The sequence below is a fragment of the Meriones unguiculatus genome, chromosome 11, assembly GCF_030254825.1.
Source record: "Meriones unguiculatus strain TT.TT164.6M chromosome 11, Bangor_MerUng_6.1, whole genome shotgun sequence".
In the NCBI taxonomy this organism is placed as follows: Eukaryota; Metazoa; Chordata; class Mammalia; order Rodentia; family Muridae; genus Meriones; species Meriones unguiculatus.
This window is the reverse complement of record NC_083359.1, coordinates 73,524,401-73,548,259: the sequence shown is the minus strand read 5'-3', so window position 1 is coordinate 73,548,259 and position 23,859 is coordinate 73,524,401. Positions and strand designations below refer to the sequence as shown.

Genomic DNA, 23,859 nt, shown 5'->3' with positions numbered 1-23,859 from the left:
CTTCTGCCACTGAATTATTACGTGACGTCAAAACCATAGTATCAGACTCTTTCATTACAGTTTTTAGAGCTTTTTCACATGCTGTTGTTAACCTTTTTTCTCTGGGGAGGAAGCTGAAGCTAAGGCCTATGCTCGGTCACTTAGCTGTAATGAGCATGGTAGCTTGACTGAGTGTAACCCCTCTTCAGCAATGAACTTAACTTGTTGGGGTCATTAACTCTAAACCAGTCTGTGCTTAGGAGCTTTGGAGGAAGTAATTGCTAATGGCTTGCTTTAACTCGGCCTTGGCTGTTAAATGAGGATGTCTGGAGATTCTGTTGTGGTAATTAGGGTTATTTTCGGTGGAGTTGAAATATAGTCATATTCACCGCACAGGCCATGAAATCTGGCAAACTAGCGTCAAAGCCTGGCTGAGCTCCTCACAAACACAGACCTGTCAGACTACAGGGCCTCTCATTGGCTTAGGTCCTCCTCTGTGCATTATGTGGGATACTAGTACTTCCCACGGAGTTGTGGGCCTTAAGCGCATTGTTGTATGTTAAGCTTATCGATACTACTTGGTAACACATGATAAGCGCTGAGTGGATGCCAATTGTTAATCTCTGTCATCCTGTTAGCAGCCCGAAGACATGCATGTTTCTTATATATGCAGCTGTGCCTCTTCCATTAATCTTGGGAGAATCATTATCACTTTATTACCGATGTCAGATTCACCAAACGTGAACAATTGATTCATTAACCTGATGATCCTCGTCTTCTTTTTAGATTTTTAAGTATTTGTGTTACTATGATTTGTTCTCTTTGTCTTGACCTAGTCAGAACTTCTGTATTTGCAAGGTGTGTGTGTGTGTGTGTGTTTTAAATCAGAAAGACAAAGGATATGATTTATAAATGATAACTATAAGATGGTATGTTTCTATGAAAGTATGGTTTTAAAATTTTCCCACCATACAGCCTAACAAGTATATGCCTTATTTACTGTGTGTCTTTTTATTGCTGTGACAAAATTCCAGAGTAAACAACTTAAGTGCGTAGGGACCTGTTTTGGCTCACAGTTTCAGCCCTGAGATCGTATCAGGTCGTATCATGGCAATGGAAGGATGTATGTGGCAGAGAAGGCTGCTCCTTCATGGGGGCCAAAAAACAAAGAGAAAATGAGGAAGGGCCAAAAGCCTGCTTCCTCAAACTAGAGCCTGCCCTACAGTTTCCACCATCTCTCAGTAGTTCCACTGAATTATGAATCAAAAAGTTATGAGTCCACTGGTTAGGTCAAAGCCCGCAGGACCCACTCACCTTCCACAAGTCCTACCTCTGAACCAAGCCTATTAACATATTAACCTTCAGAGGACTGTTTTATTTACTTAATGTGCGTATATGTTTGTATGTATGTGGGTGCTTGCGTACCACTGTACACACGTGTTCTGGTGGCCAGAGGACAGCTTGCAGGAGTTAGTGCTCTCCTTCCACTGCGTCACTATGTGGGTCCCAGCAGTAGAACTTGGGTAGTCAGGCTGGGCTGCCGGCTCCCTTTCCCTATGCGTCATCTCTCTGGCCCTTCGGATGAATCTGAAAGTTTGAATGTAAGATAAGAAACAGGGAGCTGAAGAGGTGCGCTCAGTCCAGAAAGCAATAACCACACAAGCACGAGGAAAGTTGCCTCCCTAGGACCCCGGTAAAAAGTCCTAGGCACATTACCTCTCTAAGGCTCAGAGAACATCCCGGAAGAGTGTGTGGAAAGGATGGAAGAGCTGGAGAATGGGAAGGTGTGTTCCAAAGAGACCTGTTCTGGGTAAGACAGAGAAATTGCACTCACAGATCACCCTAGCTGTGGTTACTCAGTTCGGGATTGGGCCAATCAGCATTTCATCATGGAAGGGGGAGGAGTTGATAGGCCCCACCAGTTCCTGAGAGCTTCTTGCTAGCAGTCATTGGTGTAGCTGCTAACAAGCAGCTCATGCTCCAGTAATAACCTCCAGATTTTGCTCATACAGGAAGCCCAGCTAGACACGGTGGAACACATACACAAAAGACTTAAAAGAGGAGGAGTGGGACTTCTTGGGAAGAAGAAATGTTTCAGGAGGTAGATGGAGATAATGGAGGGTGAGAGTGGATGAAATCCATTCTATGTATGCATAAAACTAAGAATAAAAATAAATGTTAAAAAGCCGTTTTTCCCCAAAGTGCCAGCTATGAGGATGCCATGTGCCTTGTGAGCTCAGTGCTGAGAAGGAAAAATGAGACTAGCTGACCAGCCAGCCTGGCCAGCCAAGTGTTTTTATAGTTACAAAATGTCTTCCATATAATACTATGAAATCTGATTTCATAAAAGCAAGGTGATACGTTTGGCTGCATAAAAATCTAAAACCTATGCATGGCATTAACGAAACAAAGGAAACAAAACTAAGTTAAAAGACAACTGTCAAACCATGAATAATATTTGCAAAACAAATGAGGTAAATGTGAGAAATTAAAAAAAAAAAAAAAAAGACTTGAAATCTAAAAGCAAAGAACTTGCTAATTGAAAGCTGGACTGAATTTGTGACCAGGCAGTTTAAAGAAGAAAAATTTATAAGAGTTAAAAAAAAAAGACAGAAAAATAGTCAATGGCTCAGTCATACCTAACCAATCCCTCCTCTCACCCTGACACCCACCCTGTCTCAACCCCTCACACAAAAAGGAAGCAGAATAAAACAGAGTCTTTTGTTGTTGTTGTTGTTTGTTTTGTTTTGTTTTTTTGATGTTTTGAAACAGGGTTTCTCTGTGTAGCCTTAGCTGTCCTCGAACTCACAGAGATCCACCTGCCTCTGCCTCCCTGAGTGCTGGGATTACAGGCGTGTGCCAGCACACCCAGCAGAACAAAGCAGTTTTTAGCCCCCTCAAACCAGGCAGGGATAGACATCTGTCTTATGTTCTAATTAGTAATGTCGAACCAGAAAATTTTTTCGTGGAGTCCAAAATAGCAATGTGTGTTTGGGATTTAAATAATTATGCCTTTTGAGCCTGCAGTTTATTGTTAGGAGATAACTCGACAAGCAGATGCAGTCCACGCCTGCATGCCCAAAGGTCTTCCTCACTGTCGAAACATTCATGTGCAGTAGAAATTCTGCAGTGTAGTCTAAAGTGAAAAGCGTAAAGGGACTTTGCACAGCATGTCTTATTTATAATGGTTTCTCAGGAGTTTTGTTTGCTTTCAATTATATTTACTTATTTATTTGTCTGTTTGCTTGTCTGTTTATTGATTTATTTATGTGCGTGCCCCGCAGTGTGCATATGGAAGGCCAATATTCGGACAATTTGCGGGAGTCAGTTCTTTCCTTCCATTGCGCAGGCCCTGAGATTGAACTCTGGCCATCAATTCTAGCAGATGGCACCTTTACCGACTGAGCTATCTTGCTGGACCCTTGATTTTTGGTTTCTGAGCCTCACAATGTGGCCCACCGTCTGGCCTATAGTCCATGTATGTACCCAGGCTGGACTCATTCATGGCAATTCACTGCCTCTGATAGGCTTTGAGGCCATACATGGCTGTATGTTTTGTTTGTAAGATATGTAATATTCCGTGTCAGTGAATAAAGGTGTTTAGGCGCATTCCACTAATGTCAGCAATAGTAGCCTTTCTCTGTTAACTTCAGGTGCTTTTGAATTTCTTCTTTGTATTCATAATTAACACTTACTAGTCAGTACAAACAACTATTTATTTTGGTCAATGCAATTTAAATGTTTCCAACCTCCACAGGGCTTCATTTGTATTTTCGGGTGACACAGATTTGCTTCCTGAGGGAAAGTGCTCAATGGCTAGAAATAGCTTTTGGCCTTAGGGGTCTTTGTGATGGCGTGTTTGCGCAGGTAAACAGATGGGGTCCGATGGCTAGTGCTTGTTTCATTCATACCTCAGTGTCCCTTGTCAGTCTGCAAAACATTTGCTGACTGTTCTGCGTGCTTTGGACACCATGCTAGGCATCACGGCTCATACCGTCAGGCAAAACTAATGTCTGCCTTTAAGGAACTAATAAGTGGTGACAGATGGGTCTCTTCGAGTAAAGTGTCAGTGTCCTGTGGAGATGCTCCAGAAGGGTGCCGCATTACAGGATCAGAGGAGAACACACGCAAGATGATTAAAGTCTTTGCTTAAAAAGCGAACAGACAAAAGAACTGGCGGGGTTGAGGCATGATGGTGGTACAGGTGGAGGGCATGGACAAGGTGTGCGCACAAGGCGTGTCTAGAGGAGGCTGGGAGCTGAGCAAGCAAGCAAGAAATCAGCTAGAAAATCTCACGTTAGGAAAGGAGCCTTAAATATTTGGGAATTTCACACTAATTCACCCCACCCCCTGAACATTCAAAAAGCTCACCCAGACAGTATGAGTCATGTTACAGATCTGGAAATGGGCTGAACATTTGGAAAATGCTAGTAAAAGACTCTAGAAGGTTGGAAGCCCGTTCCTTAGATGGTCAACCTTACCTCATATTAGATAATTATGGATCCTGAAATAATAGGTTCCCGTGTATGTTGAGGCTGCGTTATTTCTACACCATGACAAAACTAGACAGTCTGGCTGTTGCCCTTCTTGGGAGTGGACATGACCTACTTATCTTTGTGAACTGCTGATGTCTTCAAAGAATCGATGCGTGCAGTCTCTGCGTCTTGTGTTACATGCGGAGACCCTTCATGGATACTAGCAAGGGAGCTGGTGAGACGGCTGTGTGACCTGAGTTCAGTCCCCCGGCACACACGTCAAAGCCAGGTGTAATTCTGGAGAGACAGAGACGGCTGCATCCCTGGGGCTCACAGGCCAGCCAGTCTAGTCAAAACCGTGAGTTCCACATTCAGGGTCTTAGCCTGCCTCAGAATATGGGCAGAGGGTAATTGGAGAAGACATTAAATATCAACCTCTGACCTCTAAATGCATGTAGACACATGTGAACACACACCTGTACACACACACATGCACGCATACACATGAAGCTTGGGAGTCATCACTGCCTTCAGATTTAAGTTGCTCCCGTTGCTGTAGGTAGGCCGTGAATCTTTGCCTGTTTCCAAAGGGGAAGACTGCGACACGGAGTCTGTAGTGCACCATTCCCATGGGACAGCAGAAGAGACATGGTGGGGAGTATCCATGAGATGTCCGCCTCCATGAGGCAGCAAGAGTGAGGCATAGCAAGAGTGGTCTAGCCTTAAGCCACCTGCCTCTTCTAAGTGTTCTTCAGCTATGGACTACTTACAGCTGAGCAGCTTGTTATCATAAATTGTGCTTGCAGTATTTCTGATAACAATATTCTAAACAGTGAGGAAAACTGCCCCAACCAGTGAAGTGCTTCTAAGCTAATGATGCTCCGTGAAGAGTGTTGATTGGCCTGGTACAAGGTTAAGAGTGTTCCATGGGAATGAGTCTGTAGGAGAAGGCACTGTATGCTTGCTGGTAGTGGAGACCGATTCAGGCATCCTGCCCTCCGTCTTTAAGCTGTTTCACAAGAGAAAACGCAGCAAGAAACTGAGGAATGAACGCATACACTAAAGTGCAGTGAGTGACCAGTGGCCCAAATGCCCACCAGTGCCCTGATGCTGTGCTCTGAACGTACATCACCTCTCCAAGTTAGTATGTGAGATTCTAACTCCCAACTTAATGATGTTAAGGGTTAGATCTTTGGGCAGGTGGTTAGGTCCCAAGGGGCAGCTGGGACCTAATTAATGTTATCAGTGCTGTTAGCAAAGAGTCCCAGGGCAGCTGGCCTGCATTTTCCATCCTGTATCGACTCATTAAGAAGGCACCACTTGGGTGAAAACAGGCCTCACTAGACACCGGCTGGCACACAGATCGTGGACTTCCAAAACTGTGAGAAATAAATTACACAGAATATTGTGTTGTAGCATAAGAGCCGACTTAGACACGTGGGTGATAGGAAAATGCAGTGTAGCCTGCTTTAGAAGTAGGGAGACTGTAAAATGAGATGAGATCAACTTCTCCTGCTTGGAGAAAAACTAGCCCCACTGCAGGCAATCAGCAATAGTTTATGATCACTGATTGTGACCTGCTTGAAGAAGGTATAAATGGCTTGCTGGGTGCTCTTGGGCACACTCAGGTCAAGGAACCAAGGTTATGAGAAGCAAGGTGATGCCTGAGGGTTGGCACAGGTCATTTCTTGTAACGTCTGGTCAGAAACTCTCCTGTTTTGATTCCCAAACCTCATTCAGTCAGTGAACAATGTGTGCCGCTGAAAGCGGGAGCCAAGAAGTTAGGCTGCTAGACATGAGGAGGGACTGGAGAAACTTCCAGAAACAGTGCCTTTATTGTAGAAGCTTCTGATTCAGTGGAAGAACAAGTCCTTGGCTCACCCGTCTCTTGCTTTATCAAGAGTTTGGGTTTATCAGACACTGATTTAACAAGCACTGTGTAAGCGAGGCTTCTTGTGGCTGGTCTGCCGTCTGGGCAGGGGTACATAGCTATGTTATTCTGACTCCCATTCCTAGTGGTGATGTACTGCATGTCTTCAGGTGACATTGACATCAGGGCTCTGAAGACATGCCCTCTCATTGTAACCTCTTCCTAAGCCAGCTTCGGCTGCCAGACTCTGAGCAGCTAGATCACAAGGAAGGCCAAAGGTACCTGTGCGTGGAGACCGAGTACTAGAGACACATCGGCATGTTTGGCACTGCCTGGCTCTTGAACTCCTTGGACCCAGTGAAAACTGTGTGCACCAGATAATTAATGTCACAATAATAGTACATATGTAAATGTTCTGCTAACATATAACTAACAATTACTGTTTAAGCACGAATAGAAATTATCTTAGTGAGTTCTTAAGGTTTTTCATAATCAATGTTTATGTATAATAAAAAGGGTCATAAGTGGGGAGGAACAAACCTAAGTTTTTGTAGTCCACTTTTACTCATAACCCATATTTGAAATTATAGTGTATATGAATATTAAATTTTTCATTTAAAGTGTTTCCACAAGCATATGCATATGGCCATTAAGAAAACAGTGGGGCTGGAGAGAAAACTCAGTAGTTAAGAGTACTTACTGCCCTTGCGTAGGACCTCCATTCCTAGCACCCACATTGAGTGACTCACAATAGCTTGAGACGCCAGTTCCAGTGGGTCTAGTGCCCTCCCTCTAACCTCCTCGGGCACTGCACTCAGATGGTGCTCATACAGGTCCAGTGTAAAATAAACGATAGAAAAGAAATGAAAGCAAAAGATTAAGGGCGAGGTAGAAATAGCATTATCTGGAAACTATAAAATAGCATGTCCTCCAGACTGAACCATTCTCCCAAGCTGCAAGTAAAGCCGCACAGGTCCAAATCTCCATCCAGACCACATTGCATTTCCATTTTGAAAACCACATTCAAAACAAACTAAATTGCATTTGAATTCTCTTCCACCCATGGATATCCATGCTTTACTATGTAAATGTCACTGCTGATCTTGGTATGCAACCACAGAAGAAATTGTCAAATTATATATGAATATGAGAGTTTAGTTTTAATATACCAAGAGCCTTTGCATTTATTGTGTCATCTGTGTGGCAATATTTTTCCATTAACCTTTTAGTTCTGATTACCCCCTTTCGCTCAAGAAACGTCTTTACTTGGCAGTGTTCATACCTTGAAAAAAGGGCTTTCCTGCTTATGCCTTACCAAGTTTCCCTGGTAGAGCTGTTAGATTGCCAAGGTTTAAGAGAGAAAAGAGTATGTAATGGAACTCTCACAATCAGAACTACCCATTTGAGAAATACTGATTGTGCAAATATTATTAAAACAAAGCCTGGGTTTTTGCTTGCAGAGAAAAGATGTCGTTAGACAATGGCTGCCTGTTTTGCCTGCACAAGACATGATGAGCCAAGCAATAGCTGGGTCAGACAAGGATGGGGGCCACATGGAGAAAGAAAGGGGATCAGCAGGTGACAGGCTGGTGTGTTCAGATTCATTGGCCAGGAGAAGTCAAGGAGTTGGCCTTCGAAGGAAGCAAGCCAGCAGAGTACTTGAGACAGCGGAGTGTTTACAGAAGAGCCCCAGGCCATATGTCTGAGAAGGAGCCGTCTGGTAGGTTTGAGGAGAGAAGCTTGAGACCCTGGTGCTCAGGTGGTCAACAAAGAAAGGGCACCAAGGTCCAGTAGCTGAGGCAAAGATGCAGGAGAGGGTTCCCAGTGGATGAAGCCTGACTTTGGTTTTAAACTCAAAAAAATTACCCAGGGCAGGAAGGAATGGGTCAATCAATGGGTACAGCGTCACAGTCAGACAGAAGAAAATCTGATCTTCTGATTTGCACAGCAGGGTAACTGACTGTAGTTAATAATAATGTTGTTTGTGTTTCAACGAACATTAGAAAGGGGGATGGTTGAATGTTTTCACCACAAAGAAATGGTGTTTAAAGTGGAATAGTAACACTGATAGGATCATGGCACAGTGCACATGTACAGGAAAAACGCCCTGCAAATGTTTGCAAGCATATAAGGAACTCTTTAAAAAATCATTGCCCTGGCTGGCGTGGAGGGAATCCACTGTAGAAGGTGAGATGAGGCAGAACGTGGCACACCTTTAATATCTGCTCTTGGGATGCAGAGGCTGGTGTCTCTCTACGAGTTTGAGGCTAGCCCAGTCTATATAGTGGGTTCTAACCAGCCAAGGATGTGAAGGGAGTCTCACAAAAAAAGTTTGGGGAAATGGAGAGCAGATAAACAGTTAAGAGCTCTACCCCATTGTTGCAGTGAGTGGTGATGGGGTGTGAACTACAGTTGTCAGTGGAGATGGGGAACCCAAGGCCGGGTTTGAGGTTCAGGAGAAGAATGATTAAGCATGGGGCTCTTATCCATGGCTTCCTCCTTGGGGCTGGGAGTAGGAGGTGACCTTAAGCAATACCATCCTCTGAAACTTCACGGTGTGGGAGGACCAAGAAACTTGAGCATTTAGGAAGTGTATCAAGCTGGGCTGAGAGGTTGTTGTGGTCAGAACTCTCATATGTTAGTGTTCCCGCCTAGTTTTTACATTTGAGTCTGGCTGAGCGGTGAAGAGCAGAATTAGAGCTGATGGTGACATGCTTACTTATGTGTCTGTCCTGCACTCAACTATGGACAGGCACAAGGTAGAGAGTCACTGCTGGTCTCTAGAACTCACAGAACCTGGTTATGCTTGCTTGCACTCAACCTAAGCATGGAAGGAGATTTTTAGACATGCCGTGTTTAATTGGAGTGTATTCCTTGATTGAGGGCTGGCGATTCCAAAGAGGCATGCTGCTGGTCTCACCTCCTTTCCTATAACAGTCATTTCTGCCCTTCTGCGACAGTCTCTAATTCTTCTACTCTTTCTTGTCCCTCATAGCCTTCTGAGCTCCTGTTTATTTACTTTCCATCAGCCATCAGCTATGCTCTCCTTTGGGTTCAGAGTGGAAGCTGAGAAAATTCACTTCAGAGACAGACGCCTAAAATGCAAGCTTTATTTTCTGAGCGCAGGGAGGCGGCCAGTTCGGGATCTGAACCTTGAACCTGAAAGGAGATTGAACATTTTTAAAGGATGGGAACACAAACTGAAGGGGAGCAGGGTGGGCTGTTCCACTGGCCAATCATATTTTGACAAAAGGGGTTGAACAAGGAAGAAAACAGGGGTGACTAGACCCTTCCAGGTCACCTGGTTTCAGGACTCAGCCCTTTGCAGTCATGTCCTTTCTTGGACTTTGGCCAGGAGTTTTAGAATGATAAGGAAACAAAGGAGTGGGAAAACTTGAAGTCAAGACAGGCAACCCATTTACAACCTGTGTGTCTTAGTTTTACATAATGGATTAGGGCAACTTCCTTCTTTACATCCTTTACGGATTAACAGACAAACATGAAACACCTGAAGAAGCGGGATAGGGATGGGTTCCAGGGCCTGGGAATGTGAACTCAGTGTTGTGACCCTGCCGACAAGATGGAACTTGTTCCTGAGATGGCTGGACCTAGAAAACTGCCTCTTAACGCCCAAACCCTCTCCGCTGCAGATGCCTTCCTCCCAGATAGCAGCAACACCTTATGCTACAGGAGAGCTTTCTGTGGAGGCTAATCAAGCCCACAGGTAACTTCCCATTGAGAACCTGCAGGGTCCTCTCTCATGTGCCCTCCCTGTATCCCCACCATGTCTACCCTCACGGCATCAGGAATCTGTAGAGTATTCCATGTACCACAGAACCCAACAGCAGGGGAAAGTGCCCTATGACAAGACGCAGTAGATGTGTAAGCAAGCCTCTTGTCAAACACAGTGACGTTTGTGTGAAGGTGATCAATGCTGGTTGGCTTGACCTCTACAGATTGTGGGGAGCAGTCAACAGAAGATTAATCTTGGAAGATGCGGTAGTCGAAATAGTGAAATGCCCAAGTGGAAAGGGTAGAGAAGGGAGCAGGAGACTGGGATGATTAAAATGAGGTTTAGTAAGACAAAGCCAGACCCACCCACAGAGCATCCTAAAGGAGACTTGTGGGCAACTGGGGGTGCTCTTTTGTTTGTTGAGGGTGCAGTTCTTGTGGAAAGAACAGACTTGTCAAAGGAGAGGAGAGCAGAGGCAGCAGGCCTCTCTCCTCCTCCCAGCATTTTTATCACTCGTTTCCAAAATTTATGGATGAGGGAAGCAGGGAATATTTTTCAGAAGTAAAGAAATTATATTATTGTACCATGAAGTGTAGCTCAGATGTGTTTTTCCATTTTAAAAGTCCAATCACGCTGCTTGCATCAGGGAATTACTTCACTGAAAATGACTCTATCCATTTTCTTCCCATTCTTTCTAATAATGATTTTGCTGCTGCTGAAGTCTTTTTAATAGTTCTATAACCCAGGTAAAGTCAGGCTCCTGGAGGCCAGAGACATATTAAAAGAAACATTGATGTCATTGAAAAGCTATTTAAACTTTTACTGAATGACTCCTAAAACCTAAAAAGCCATCTAATTCATGAACAGCACATTGAAACCTACCTATTCCTTGACGAATTTCTGGCATTGTCTGTTCCTATCATTTTTCTTTTGAAGTACCTCAAAACAGTCTTTTCTTGAATGCCCTGCAACTTCCTTCTAGACCAGCCTACAGAAGGCTTCCCGATTCTCCTTACATCTTTTCTCCTCTTTAGCCCTACAACTCAGGTGTCATGCAGACTAACCTGGTTCCCCGTCTAACCAGTAGCCCTCCCAGTCTGTACCACAAATCTCACTATCCAGTCTGCCCTAGGCAAGGCAGCCTTCTTCTTGAGTCCCAGGATACCAGGTGCTTAACATCTAGACAGATGAGACAAGCATTTCTGTGCATTTTGTCATGATTATCTGAGAATCTTTCCTCAGCCGGGGGAAAGATTGAGGAAAGATTCACTTAAGTCAGGACAAGTGAAAGAAATTCAGTCAGATAGACATAGTCATTAGATTTTGGTTCTTCACAGATGTACATACACACACACACACACACACACACACACAACTTTTGCCCGAGAGAAAGGGTGAAGGAGTTTTCTGGTATTGACTCAATACAATGCCTGCTCCAGAAAGACTAAGGGATTAGGGATTATTCTAAAGCAAACATGAGTGACCATGGCTGTGGCACAAGGATCAACTTCCTCTGGGGCAGTGGTTGCCTGAACTTTTATAGAAACATAACAGGTAAAGCCAGGAGTCCATATGTGGCAAATTCAGTGATGGGGGCATCAGGTAGGCTCATTATAGCAGAGCCAGGGAGGTCTCAGATGCTGCCCATAGTTTAGGAGTTGGTAGGTGTGTATGGTCTATGTTGGTGTATTTGGTTTTGCTACTTTATTTAGTTCTTATATCTTCCACCCTTCTCTACCAAAGTCCCTTCTAACCCCCAACAGTAGGAAGTCGAAGAAGAAGGTTAGAGGGGAAAGGGGACGTAGATCTCTTTGGACTACCTCCTACTGATTAGGGCCCTTGGGTTCTTTGGGGCAAGTTTGATCTTTGCAGACAGACTATTCAGTTTCTTCTCCTTTTCTCTTTGCTCATGACCACTTGACAAACTGCAACAACAGCAACCACCACCAACAGCAAGGGGAACAGCAGCCTCTTCTTCTTCAGAGCACCCCCAACCTTTCTTTGTGTTTTTGCATTTATACCCTCTCAGGAATCTCCAGAATTCCAAACATAAACCATCTGCAGCTGGCAAAAAGCACGCCCCTACTAATGCATGAGGCAAATCATAGTCAGCAGCCATGGACAATCTGAAGCAGCCATATAGCCATCCCACACCTGGGATTAAAACAAAAACATATTCACATACATACCTGGGTTTTTAAAGAGACCAAAATTCTCACTACAGGTCTACTCTGTAACACATTTCAAATATTTTACCTAATAGTGACAAACTCAGTCAGATTTAGAGGTTGGTAGTGTTTATTGACTGAAGACATGTTTGCAGCATTCCATTTCACTATAATCATGATGTTCTACACAGTCTGTAGGGCCATCAACTACAGAGAACTCCGGTTCTCATTGGATGAGCATAAACTCTCCTACTAATCAGCCATCCTATGACTTCATGGGTGTGGTCAGTGGAGGAAGTGACCTCAGATGAAACAGCTGAAATGTATTAGAGAAACAACTTGTCCTTCTGGCTCTCCTAGGAGTGGTGGGGCTAACAACCTTACACAGAAAGGACATATATGACACTCTTTACATGTTTGTCTGTCATTGCTCTCTGGTTTACCTAAAAAAGTATGTCAGTGTTTTATAAATTTTTACATTTTATATGAAACGTATACAATACATTATGTAAATTCTGTTGCAGACCCAGTTCTGAAACTCTGCCATACAATAACCCAGTCATTGTTCTGTGAAATAGGACCATTAATGCTACTACAAGAAGTTTTAACTACAAGAAATTTTAATTTAGCAATCTTCTGTTTAAATATAAACAGCATTAAGTTTCATTATTGAATAAAAACACAAAAGGCATAAGGAACTTGTAGCTTAGTGACATTTGTATGCTTAAATTATGTGGTATCTTAAGCAGGGATGTATATAAATGTGAGCAACCTTTGTGCTTTCTCTAGTAGACTTCCAAGGGCTAGATACTACTTGTGTTCAGTCCCCACAAAGTTTACGCCCCAAGACAAATCTCCTTGTTTTTTTTGAACAACTGGGATCTTTAGGTCATGAATGCTTTTCATTTTGAAAGTAGTTTTTATTTATCAGGATTTGATATAAATTCTGAAACTTTCTATGAATGTGTTGAAAGTAGCTTTATGGATGTTTCCTAGTAAGGGGAGCAGAGACAGTCACAGGCATGAACTTGGTGGCCTGCTCTTTGATCAGCTCCCCATGGAAAGGTGGTCTTACTAGCCCACAGAGAAAGAGGATCCAGACAGTCCTGCTGAGACCTGATAGGCTGGTGTGAGATAGTAGAGGAGAACTTCCCCTATCAGTGGAAGTCCTCAGGGGAGAGACATGGGTGGAGGGGAAGAAGGGTTGGACCAGGAGGGGGCCTCAGCCAGGATACTAAGTGAATTAATAATAATAATAATAATAATAATTTTTTAAAGAAGCCTTATGTGAGAGATCTTCAAAACATTAGGAGCAGGGCATGTATAACTAGAAATTATTCGGTAAAAATCATCACTTCCAAGCTGATGAGATCACGTTACACAAGGGCAGGTACGGAAGTTATAGTGAGGGACTGCATGGCTCAGGGACCCAATGGCAGATCTTGGAGTTCTTCAGTGGAGTCTGTTTCATACAGAACGGTGTTCCAAATTTAGAGTCCATCTGGTGAACCTTGGCAGTGAGATGCGCTCAGACTTTGCGTGCTGAGGGACACGCCCGTGCAGGAGACATGCTCTCAGAGAAGTTGTACCCCTCCTCCAAGATAGCTATTGTCCTTGGGCACCTTCTACATCCCCTCCCCCACCCGCTACATAGCTTCTCACAGAACCCAGTACATAGTATATATTGATAGGAGTTTTCCAGATGAGGAATGGTTGAAAATGAACTTAGATATGCCGACTTTATTAAAACCTTTACTATTTTGTGCATTTTAATACCTCTACAGTTAAACTTCAGCCCCAACAGATGTCACACACTGAGCTATTGCTACAAAGGGGGAGGGGTGGACATAATACTCTATTTTAGAAAAGAGATAAGAGAGATAAGCTGAAAAACATGACGGATACAACAGTTATGTATAAAAGTTAAAATGCCTGGGTTCCCATATGAAGGGAAGAGGGAATGGGAGGTGAAGAGGAGGAGCCAGAAAAGAAGGAACCAAGTGAGTGAAGTAGATCTGATGAAAAATTTCCAAATGTGATCCAAAGCAGTAACCCAGGGCTCAGAGAGGCTCAGCAGAGCCCCAGGAAGACAGAGGTTCCAGACTCAGTTTCTCCCTTTGTGTTGTGTGTACACTTTGGAGTGCACCAACCAAAGATCCTAAAGATAACCCCTCCACTGGGCAGAAAAGAAAGTTTGAGAAAAGGCCCTGAGACACACCTCAGGGATGCCGGAGCAGAAGGCTAGGGCGGGAAACACTTGCAGGTGACAGAGCTAAGGCAAGTGTTTGGAGAGGAGGCTGTTTAGCAGCAAACGTGCTTTTTGCCTGCTTATATTGCTGGCTCAGCTCCAGCCTCCTGCCCAGGATCAGGAGAGGAAATGTCTCATTTCTCCCCCGACACTGCAAGACGTTCTCCTCCCAAGACCTAGCAGGAGGGTTTCTGTACTCCTCGTGACCTGGGTCAGTGCTGTTAAGTTCAAGGGGCTTCCAGGGGGGAAGCTGAAAAGAAAACCATCTCTTCAGTATTTTCTGTGCAGACATGAGCTTTTAAGTGCAGACCATTCAAGCGTGCGTGCATGCATACGAGTGTGTATGTGTGTGTTGAGTGTGTATATAAATATGTGTGTGTTTGTGTGTAAGAGTATGTTGCATATTTGAGTGTGGAAGGGAATGTATATTTGTATTTGTATGTTTGTGTGTGTTGCGGGTGTGTGTATTTTGTGTGTGTGTGTGTGTTGTGTGAGAGAATGTGTGGTGTGTGTTATTGCTGTTTACTTTCAGTTGTCCTTGTTAGAAAAGGTTAGTAGTTTGACTCCCGTGCACATCTTTGTGCTTTCAAATTCACACTTCCAAGTGGTTGACAGTCACTAAAGATTAATAAGGAGCACTGGAGTCTGGCTAGAGCAGTCGGGTTTGTGACCCTGCTCTGCCTCTCCAGCTCTGGATTGGCCCTTCTTAGATGCTCTGCCATCCCTCAAGCACTCGCTGCTGTCTCCCAGGGCTTACAGATGGTAATGATAATTTTAAGAGCCCAGTTTCAGGGCTGGAGAGGTGGCTCAGCCGTTAAGAACACTGGCTGCTCATCCAGAGGATCCAAGTTCATTCCCAGCACCCACATGGTGGCTCCCAGTTCTCTGTAACTCCAGTCTCAGTGGATCTGACGCCATCTTCTGTGCGTTAATGTGGTGCACAGACGTGCATGCAGACAAAACACACATACACATAAAATGAAAGCAAATTAAACATCTCAAAACAAAGCAAAAACACAAAAACAAACGAACAAACAAACAAAACCCACCCTGACTGTAATCAATTAGAAGGAGATAAGTGCTTTTCTAATTCCAGGGTTATTAAAAGTCAAGAGTTTTCACAGGCATGATAGGAGGAGGAGGAGAAAAGCCAGAAGCCCTCTGGGAAGTGTACTCCAGCTAAGAAGGGCTCTCACTGTTGTTTTCCAAGACCCTGAAAGTCTGCACCTACCTCGACACCCTTTTTTTTTTTTTCTTTTTCTCCTTCTCATCAATGGCTGCTACCCTTACAGCCCCCACCCCCTTCTGCCGTTACCTTGAATGCGATGCTAAAAATCCCACCACAGATCTATTTTGACTGGAAGCCTGAAACTGTTTAGGGAGTGAACAGCTGGCCTGTGCTCCTGACTTGCATTCTAAAAAGCCACCTGACGTGATCAACAGGAAGAAGGGAAAGCAATCGGGTATGAGGGAGGAAGACAACCCAGCTTCTGCTCTTCATCGAGTGGCCACATGGTTCTGCCGCCCTACATGGGTCTCTGCCTTGGTGTTGTCTTCCAATGTGGGCTTATGATAAAAGGAAGCTGAGGTTAAAAACAAAAAAATAACTCCCCTGTGCCTTTAACAAAAGAAAATCTGGATTTCAGTAGTGGCTTCTTGGAGGGTCTGCTGACCTCCTGTCTTATGCCAGGATGGATTTTGCATTTCGTATTAAGTAGTGATGCTAGGCCAAGCTTGTACTCTTAGATGTTTGTTTTCTTGCTCTTTGTTACTCAGTCACATTGTATTGTCCTGAAAATGCCCTGGCAGGCCAGCCAGGCTGTTCATGACTCCGTCAACCTATTTGCAGTCTAAATTGGTCAGAGTTCTGTCTTGATGAAAAGAAAAGAAAAAGGCCCATGTTAATGCTCTTTTGAAAGTTACGTCACCAGGAGCTTTTCCATTTCATTGGAGAAAAATCTTAATAGTTTGTCTGTTACTTTCTATTCAATTGTGATCCCTAGAGGGCTGAGGAAATAAAGAGTGATTCCCACACTGCACAGAATGTGGTTCTACTTGAGTGTGGCAGGCCAGATGGGAGGAGCTAGTGGGCAGGGGTAGAAGGGTGACCCTTCTTGGGGGACACCTGAGCTGTGTAGGGTGCAGAGACTGTCTGCTCTTTCATAAATCTCCGCTTGTGTCCTATAGTGACGTGTGGTCTTCTCTGCCCTATTACATGAGGTCTGCGGGCCTGAGTGGGACGGTGTAGGGCCTACCAGCTTGTGAAATCTGTTATATTTAATAATTGAAGGCTCATCTAAGCGTGCACTGGTTCAGATAAACCATAGCAATTATGTCATTGTGCCATGATTTGTAACTGCTAATGCCTCAAACCAAAGTTGGGATGCTCATTGTTTTTTGTTGTTTTTTTTTTTAATTTTTATGCTTTCACCTTCATTTTGACCTCTGTGTGATTATACCAGGGACATAATTATATCTGTCCTTTTTAAATTAGAAATGGTTCTACAACTTATGAGTAAACAAACCTTTAATTAAGTGTATTGGTATTATTAACTTCCTTTTCCATCTGAATGGCAAATCAGAGTATGAGATTCTCTTGTGGGTTTTTTTCTTTCCTTTTTTTTTTTAATTTTGAGATAGTGTTTGCTATATAGCCCAGACTGGCCTCAAACTCACTATGTAGCTTAGGCTGGCCTCAAAATCAAAATCTTCCCCTCTCAGTCTCCCATATACTGGGACTGTACACATGGGTCATCGTATTGGGCTTGTGAAATGCTTTTACTTTGTACTTGTAGATTCAAATTTATCTGTTAACTTGACAATTTTAGACTTGGAATTCCTGAAGGGTTCATTGCCATAACTGTGTGTAAGTCTCTCCAATTTTATTAGGAAGAAGGAGAAGTGGGCTGAGGAGATGGCTCAATAGGTAAAGTGCTTGCCACACAAGCATTAGGACCTGAGTTCAGATCCTCCTCACAGATGTAGGAATCCAGGTGAGAAGGTGCACCCCTGAAATCCCACTGCTGGGAAAGCAGAAATAGGGATATCCCAAGGACTTGCTGGTCAGGTAGTATAACTGAATCATTAAGCCCATTTTCTGCAAGTGACCCTGTCTTTAAAAAAAAAAGAGTGATACAGGAAGACACCAGGACATTGACCTCTGGCTTCCGCATGCGTGCACATGCATACCGCATTCATGCACAAATATACAATAGAAATAAAGAAAGTATGAATAGAATCAATATCTACCTTGAATTGCCACCTAGAAGAAAACCACAGATGGATTAGTCACAAATATTGGATCTTTTTTATACACATATATGCAAATACATTAGTTTCAGAAGGGTGAGAGAAACACGTGACAGAGCACCGTTCTTTGGACGTTCCTATAGGTTGATTTTGGAAATACTGTGTTAAGAGGTCAGATGGGGAAACAGCAGCTACATTAGAAGGTTGTACTACAAATATTAGCACGAGGCATTTTTAAGGAATATAGTCATTGTTCTCAGCCATCGGCCATAGGAAAATATGTTGCAGCTTCTTAGCTTGAAATACAAACTTCCTCAGTGATAGACAGCCCTCTTTCTTAGAGGTGACTCCATACAGTTTGCAAGGCAGTTTGCCAATGAAATTTTCTAATTCCATAACTTCTGCGATTTTTCTCCACCTCCCCCCCCGCCCACAAGTTGGACCAAAGATGAGTCAAAATTATACTTGTTTTTTAACTTAATGTACCCAAGTCATTTCCTGTTGACAGGAATCTGGTGAAGATGTCATCCTGTGCCATCACCAGATCTCCTAGAGAAGGACGTTGGCTGCTGGTTTTCCCGGTTTTGTCCCATGGTGGATACTGACATTGAGATCTGTGTTCTCTTCTCTTGGCTGTCACACAAGTCACAGTTTTGTCTACAACCTATCCAGCCTTGGGGCCTTACCAGTCCACTTAGAATGAGTTGATATTTTGGCTCTGTGCATGCAGCTTTATCGAGATTTTTAAGGTATCGATGTGCAATAACTGTAGACTGCTTGAATTTAATGGAAGAGCACTAAAAAGAAAAAAAAATCACTTTTCAGCTGGTTTTATGTATTGGTACAACTCTGTAGTCATAAATAGTACTATATTTTTCAAAAAGAGAGAAAAAAATGGAGGTGTGACCGTCCAGCTGAAAACTGCAGTTACACAGGCGTTCTGGACAGAATCTCCTAGGCATAAATGAGGCCATTCTCTAGGTGTGGTGTTTCCCAATGTGTCTGGATTCCAGCGGCTCTCAGAGTTAGAAGAGCCTACTTCTTCTTCAGTGTCTGCTCACAGTATAAGGTCTGTGGGCATATGGGGTTTCTCTAAATTGGAGAACTGGGCCCTCCAGCAGACAAGGGACTTACTAAAAGGGACTCGAGATGCCTGTGCACGCATCTTCCAGATTGTTCTGGATAAGACCCAAGTAAAGGCTACAAGGGAAAGAGTCTGATGTATGGCTTTGCCTTTGCTGGCACTTCTCTGCCATTGTGGTAAAACTCCTTTTGTTCTTTTGTCATTCAGATGAGTATAGGATCAAACCCGTGGAAGAGGTCAAATACATGAAAAACGGGGCAGAAGAGGAGCAGAAAATAGCAGCCAGGAACCAAGAAAACCTGGTAAGAACTGACACTGTCCTTTAACAGTGACCTGTGGTGACCAGTATAAGAAACGCTGTTTCCCATATTGAGTTGAGGCTTACACCCTGGCGAAAGATTTCTTGAAAATGCTGGAGCTATTCTTAGCTTGCCTGGAAGCGACACCATTACCCTGTATCCTGTTTGTCTCGGAATAGGTCCCTTTTTAATCCTGATAAGAAATGCTCCAGGGAGAGCACAGCAAAATTATTAATGCTTCTAAGAGTGAAGTTGAAGGGAGAGGAAAAAAATGGAGGATTGAGATGCACTGGGGTTGGACCGTCTGCCCTCCGCCTCCTCACACATATTCAGGTCAGAATGAATAGTGGAGTTTCATTATTCGACACTTGTAACGAGGAAGCTGCCTTTCAAGGGGAAAGCGCATTCTTCTAAAATAGGTCTCCATCTTCACATAGAATAGGCCCGTTCTTCACATTCCTGCTGTTAAAGGTATCGCACACTTGAGTTAATATGAGAATTGTAGTGATAGGAAGGTAGGGAGCTTCCTGCTCTGTTATGAATCGCTGTACACACCTTTCCCCAGCAACCCGCCTCTATAGAATATTTAGGCAGTTATCATAGTAGTTGATTTTTCACGAGATTAAAATAGTTAAGAATGTACCTTTATTCAGCTGCATTGATATGAGATGGTTTTTGTCCATATTTTGCATATATTTCATATTTAAGGCCATTTACTTAGGCGACTGAGCAAATGCTCTTAGAATTTGCTGTGCCATAAAGTAGTTTTGCTCCACTGACATGTATTTTTCTAATACGTGTTTCATTCCTTGGTGACATCTGTTCAGGGATTGACACAGTATCAGCCGCTACTCATGGCTGTCATTTTCCGTCAGACTCTAGTGGCTGTTAGAGGCTGTGGGTTTGTTTCCTTCGGTCTCTTCTAAGCATGTGACCAACAGTCCTAAATAGTTAAATGTCAGTAGGTAACTATCTTGTGTTTTAAGTAGCAGAAATAAAGGACTGCTCAGTGGAAGGACACTTGCCTGGGACAAGCAGAGCCCTCCGGGTTCCATCATCAGCACCATAAATTGGGGGTGGGGGGTTGTTGAGAAGAACTTAGATAATGAATTATTTCATTAATGGCACTTAGCTTTCTAACAGCAGTTCTTAAATCCATGGAAAGGGGGTGATGGCCAGAAAGTAGAAGTTGGTGTTATCACACTTTTTACACGGAGTTTGTTCATTGCCGGTTTTACTACGAGCAGATAAAGCAAAGACCTGGGTAGGTAAGAAATCGTGCTTCGTGTTTACTGAACAGCACAGTTCCCCTTGCTCGATACAGTCTGGATTCGATCCATAGATCTGAGCGCTGATGTTAGCAGCCGGCCTGGACAGCCTGGCCTTGGCTTCCACACCTCTGCTTGGGTGCTTGTCCGTAGGAATCTGTGGAAGCTGCAGATGAAGGTTGCCCTCTCTGCTCATCCCGCTGAAGCCAGTAAGACCTTCTCCCCTCCTCTGATCCTTAAAATCTTTTGACTTTTCCGATACGGTCCTGGTCAGTCCTGTGATCCGAGTTAGCACTAGTGTCCTGTGCAGGCCAAACAGACTCTGGAAAAGAGACATTTGTGCTCCTTCTGGCTGATTTGTGTGACCCATGACAACCCCCACTCCTATATTTGGCCAGATGATAAGGATTTGTACTGCCATTGGCAGTTGTCCACTGTGCAAACATTTGTGTGAGAGTAGGGAGGAGATGGATGTCTTTGATTCTGAAATGAGCAAGCTGCTTTCCAAAGGCAGAAATGATTTCCAGTTATCTCTTAGTATGCTACATGCTTCTAGGTCAGTGTCTAGTCTTAGCATTATATGTTACCCAGTAGTTGCACAATAAATGCTTATGCTATCAGGTCATTTGAGCATTTTTTGGTCACAGTTTCCATGGCCAATGAGTTGCGTTCACGCCCATCATAGATGAACGCTAAATTCAGGCAGACATTAATTGCGATTTCCGCCATTGCTTTACATCTGCATATTTCACTTTGCTTCTCACTACCTTCTTAAGGTGAACTAGCAGATTGATTTGCTTTCTTTTTTAACCATCAAAAAGATTATTCTCCCACAAATGTCAACATGAATTCCAGATTCTCCATTTCTAGCTTGAAATGTTTGGCCTTAAACTTCTGGAATTCCTTATCTAGAATGTGTCTGGAAATCATTCAGGTATTAGGAGAAGATACAGGGAAAGCTGTGTAAGGTTGGCGAAGGGAGACTTTGTTAATGGTGGCATGGATAACAAAAGCTGTACAGAGAGAACCTTGTTTCCTGAAACCAGAGTCAAAGACTTTTGTAAAAGAAAGTAGCTGCAAGACGGAGGTAATAGAGAAGAGCAGGCCTTTGAGAAAACATTTGTGGTTGATAAATGGTGCGAGGACCCATGTCTGGGACACATAAAATACACCTCTAAATGAACAAGAAAAAGGCAATCTCTCAGAAAAATAGATAAAACGAATAGACCAAGTGGCTCACAGTAGAACATATAGGGTCAGAGGTCTACAAAAAGGTGCTCTCCATCATCCGGACTGTCAGAGACAACAGTTTTCTATGTGTCTCTGATGGACACTGCCCCCATGGCATGCCTGCCTGGGCCTCTGGTGGGCTGCTCTCTAAAAACACTCATGCTTTTTTGTTCATTTGATTTTGTTTCCAAGAGCCAGAGGTGTGCTGGTTCTCAAACCGGTTTGTGCTGGTTGAATGTCATTGTAATTATGTAATTTAGTTAAATAATATGCAAGCCAGTGAAACACCAGCGTGGAGAGAGCTGTTAGAGTGAAATTTAAATGGAATGCTTTGAACAATCTTGATGCAGGTGGGTTCTTCAAAGCTCACTGTTTAATTGAACTCAGCATTCAGATTCTTTTACAAGGTCTTTACTTTCTCACTTCGCTTAAGAAACCAAACAGGAATCTCAGCTGTGCATGGAAGACACAGTCAGTGAAGGGGATACAGAGGTCCTTCCTCATAGAAAGAAGAAGCCATGCCCTTGTGGCAAAAGATGGGAAAGGAAATGCCCACCTTGGTATCTGAAAGTAAAATAATATGTTTAGTGGATATATACATTTTATGTGCTCCTCCTTTCACTCGATTTTAATTACCAGGTTGGGTGGCGTTACCTAGTACTGCTTATTGTAATTAGGGAAATGCAAATTAAAATGCAATCCCATTTTTCATCCATTAGATAGGCAAAAACTTGAAATTTGGTGAAATCAGACATTGGGTGATTTTAGGAAAATACGTGTTCGAATACCAGTGATAAACAACTGCATGGAAGTTTAAACATCCATAGCCGTGACCCCACACTTCTACAGCTTGTATACAGTGAGAAGCTGCATGTATGCACGAGGAAGCTTGCACAAGACGCCCATTAATAGTGCCGTTTATGTCCGTAAAAAAATTGAATAAAGACCTTTCTGCCTGTCAGTAGGAGAACACTAGTTCCATCACACTAGGCAACAATGAAAAAGAATGAGTGGGAACCATTTTTTTGGGGGGGGTGAACATGCCAATTTCAGCATTGATATATGTACTGTGATGCAATTGAAGAGCCTTTAAAATGAACCCCAAACAGTACTGCTCTGTGTTTTCCCACACATACTCATGTGTATGCAAAGATTTGGAGGTGCTTCAGAGCGCTCTGGTAAATGTGTTCCAAACCAGTGGCGCACAAAGTTCATCTGACTGATTTGCAAAATGGTCACGATCGTGGAACTCCCTTGAGTGAGAAGTTGTGCAAATTACATAAGATATTAGCACAGTTCCTGGCCAAGAGCATGCCATTATTGGCTATTATTATTTTACATTTGTTAATGGAATTGCATTACGTAGGAGCATATGAGAAAGAATTGGTAATGTATTCAAGGGAGATTTGTATTATATTTAATATTTAAAGCTTTGATTGAAAATTCATTTATTCAAAGGGGGCATAATAACAGTTTTCTAGTTTTGACTACTTCACAATCCTAAGTAGGATCATGATATTTTCTCCTTGACTTGGGTACCTAGATTCCATGTGGGGAGGCCTAGAAAAAAATCAGCCAGAAGGAAAATGAGAATCATTAAGTTTCATGCTATAGGAGTTCATAGTTTTGCATGTACATAATTTAAACATATATTATTCTAGACTTGGCAGAACCCGACCCTTTGCCTCTGCTAGTGTGTTAACAAAGAACTTTCCATGTCTAGTTTGGAAGTCCTCCTTGCTTTTCAATAAAGCATTGTCTTGTTTTCCTTGATTAACACTTCCCATTCTGTGGATATCCTCCCTGGGGAGCTGTTAAATCATTTCATGCCAGCTTGTTTTCTTTGCTTGTTTAGGGCCTGCGCTTCCTAGATTCACATGTGGTGAATTTATTTTTCTTCCCTCTTTCAAGGTATCTTTGTATAAATGGGAAGATTCTTTTCTCTCAAATGGTACACAACAGGGACGTTTGGTTTCTGTCTTGTCATTAGAGTTGAATGATGACTTAAAGCGCCTGCTCTCTATGGGTCAATGATTAAGAGCATCTCCTACTCTTGCCGAGGACCTGAGCTTGGCTCCAGAAACCATGTCAGGCAGTTCATAGCCCACTGTAACTACAGCTCCAAAGAACCCAACACACTCTTCTGGCCACCTCAGAAAACTACACACGTGCACATATCCACACACAGACATGCACATTCATGCACATAATTAAATACAAAAAAAAATTAAAAATACCCTCATCTAAGTCACCAAT

General features: G+C 43.2%; 1 protein-coding gene across 1 annotated transcript in view; it reads left to right on the top strand.

The window, feature by feature from the left end:
* C11H1orf21 (chromosome 11 C1orf21 homolog) overlaps positions 1-23,859 on the top strand; it is a 194,291-nt gene that overhangs the window by 90,389 nt on the left and 80,043 nt on the right. The window contains exon 3 of the mRNA XM_060364451.1: positions 19,014-19,108. Within this exon, the coding sequence (XP_060220434.1) occupies positions 19,014-19,108 (95 nt within the window). The remainder of the gene's footprint in view (positions 1-19,013; positions 19,109-23,859) is intronic.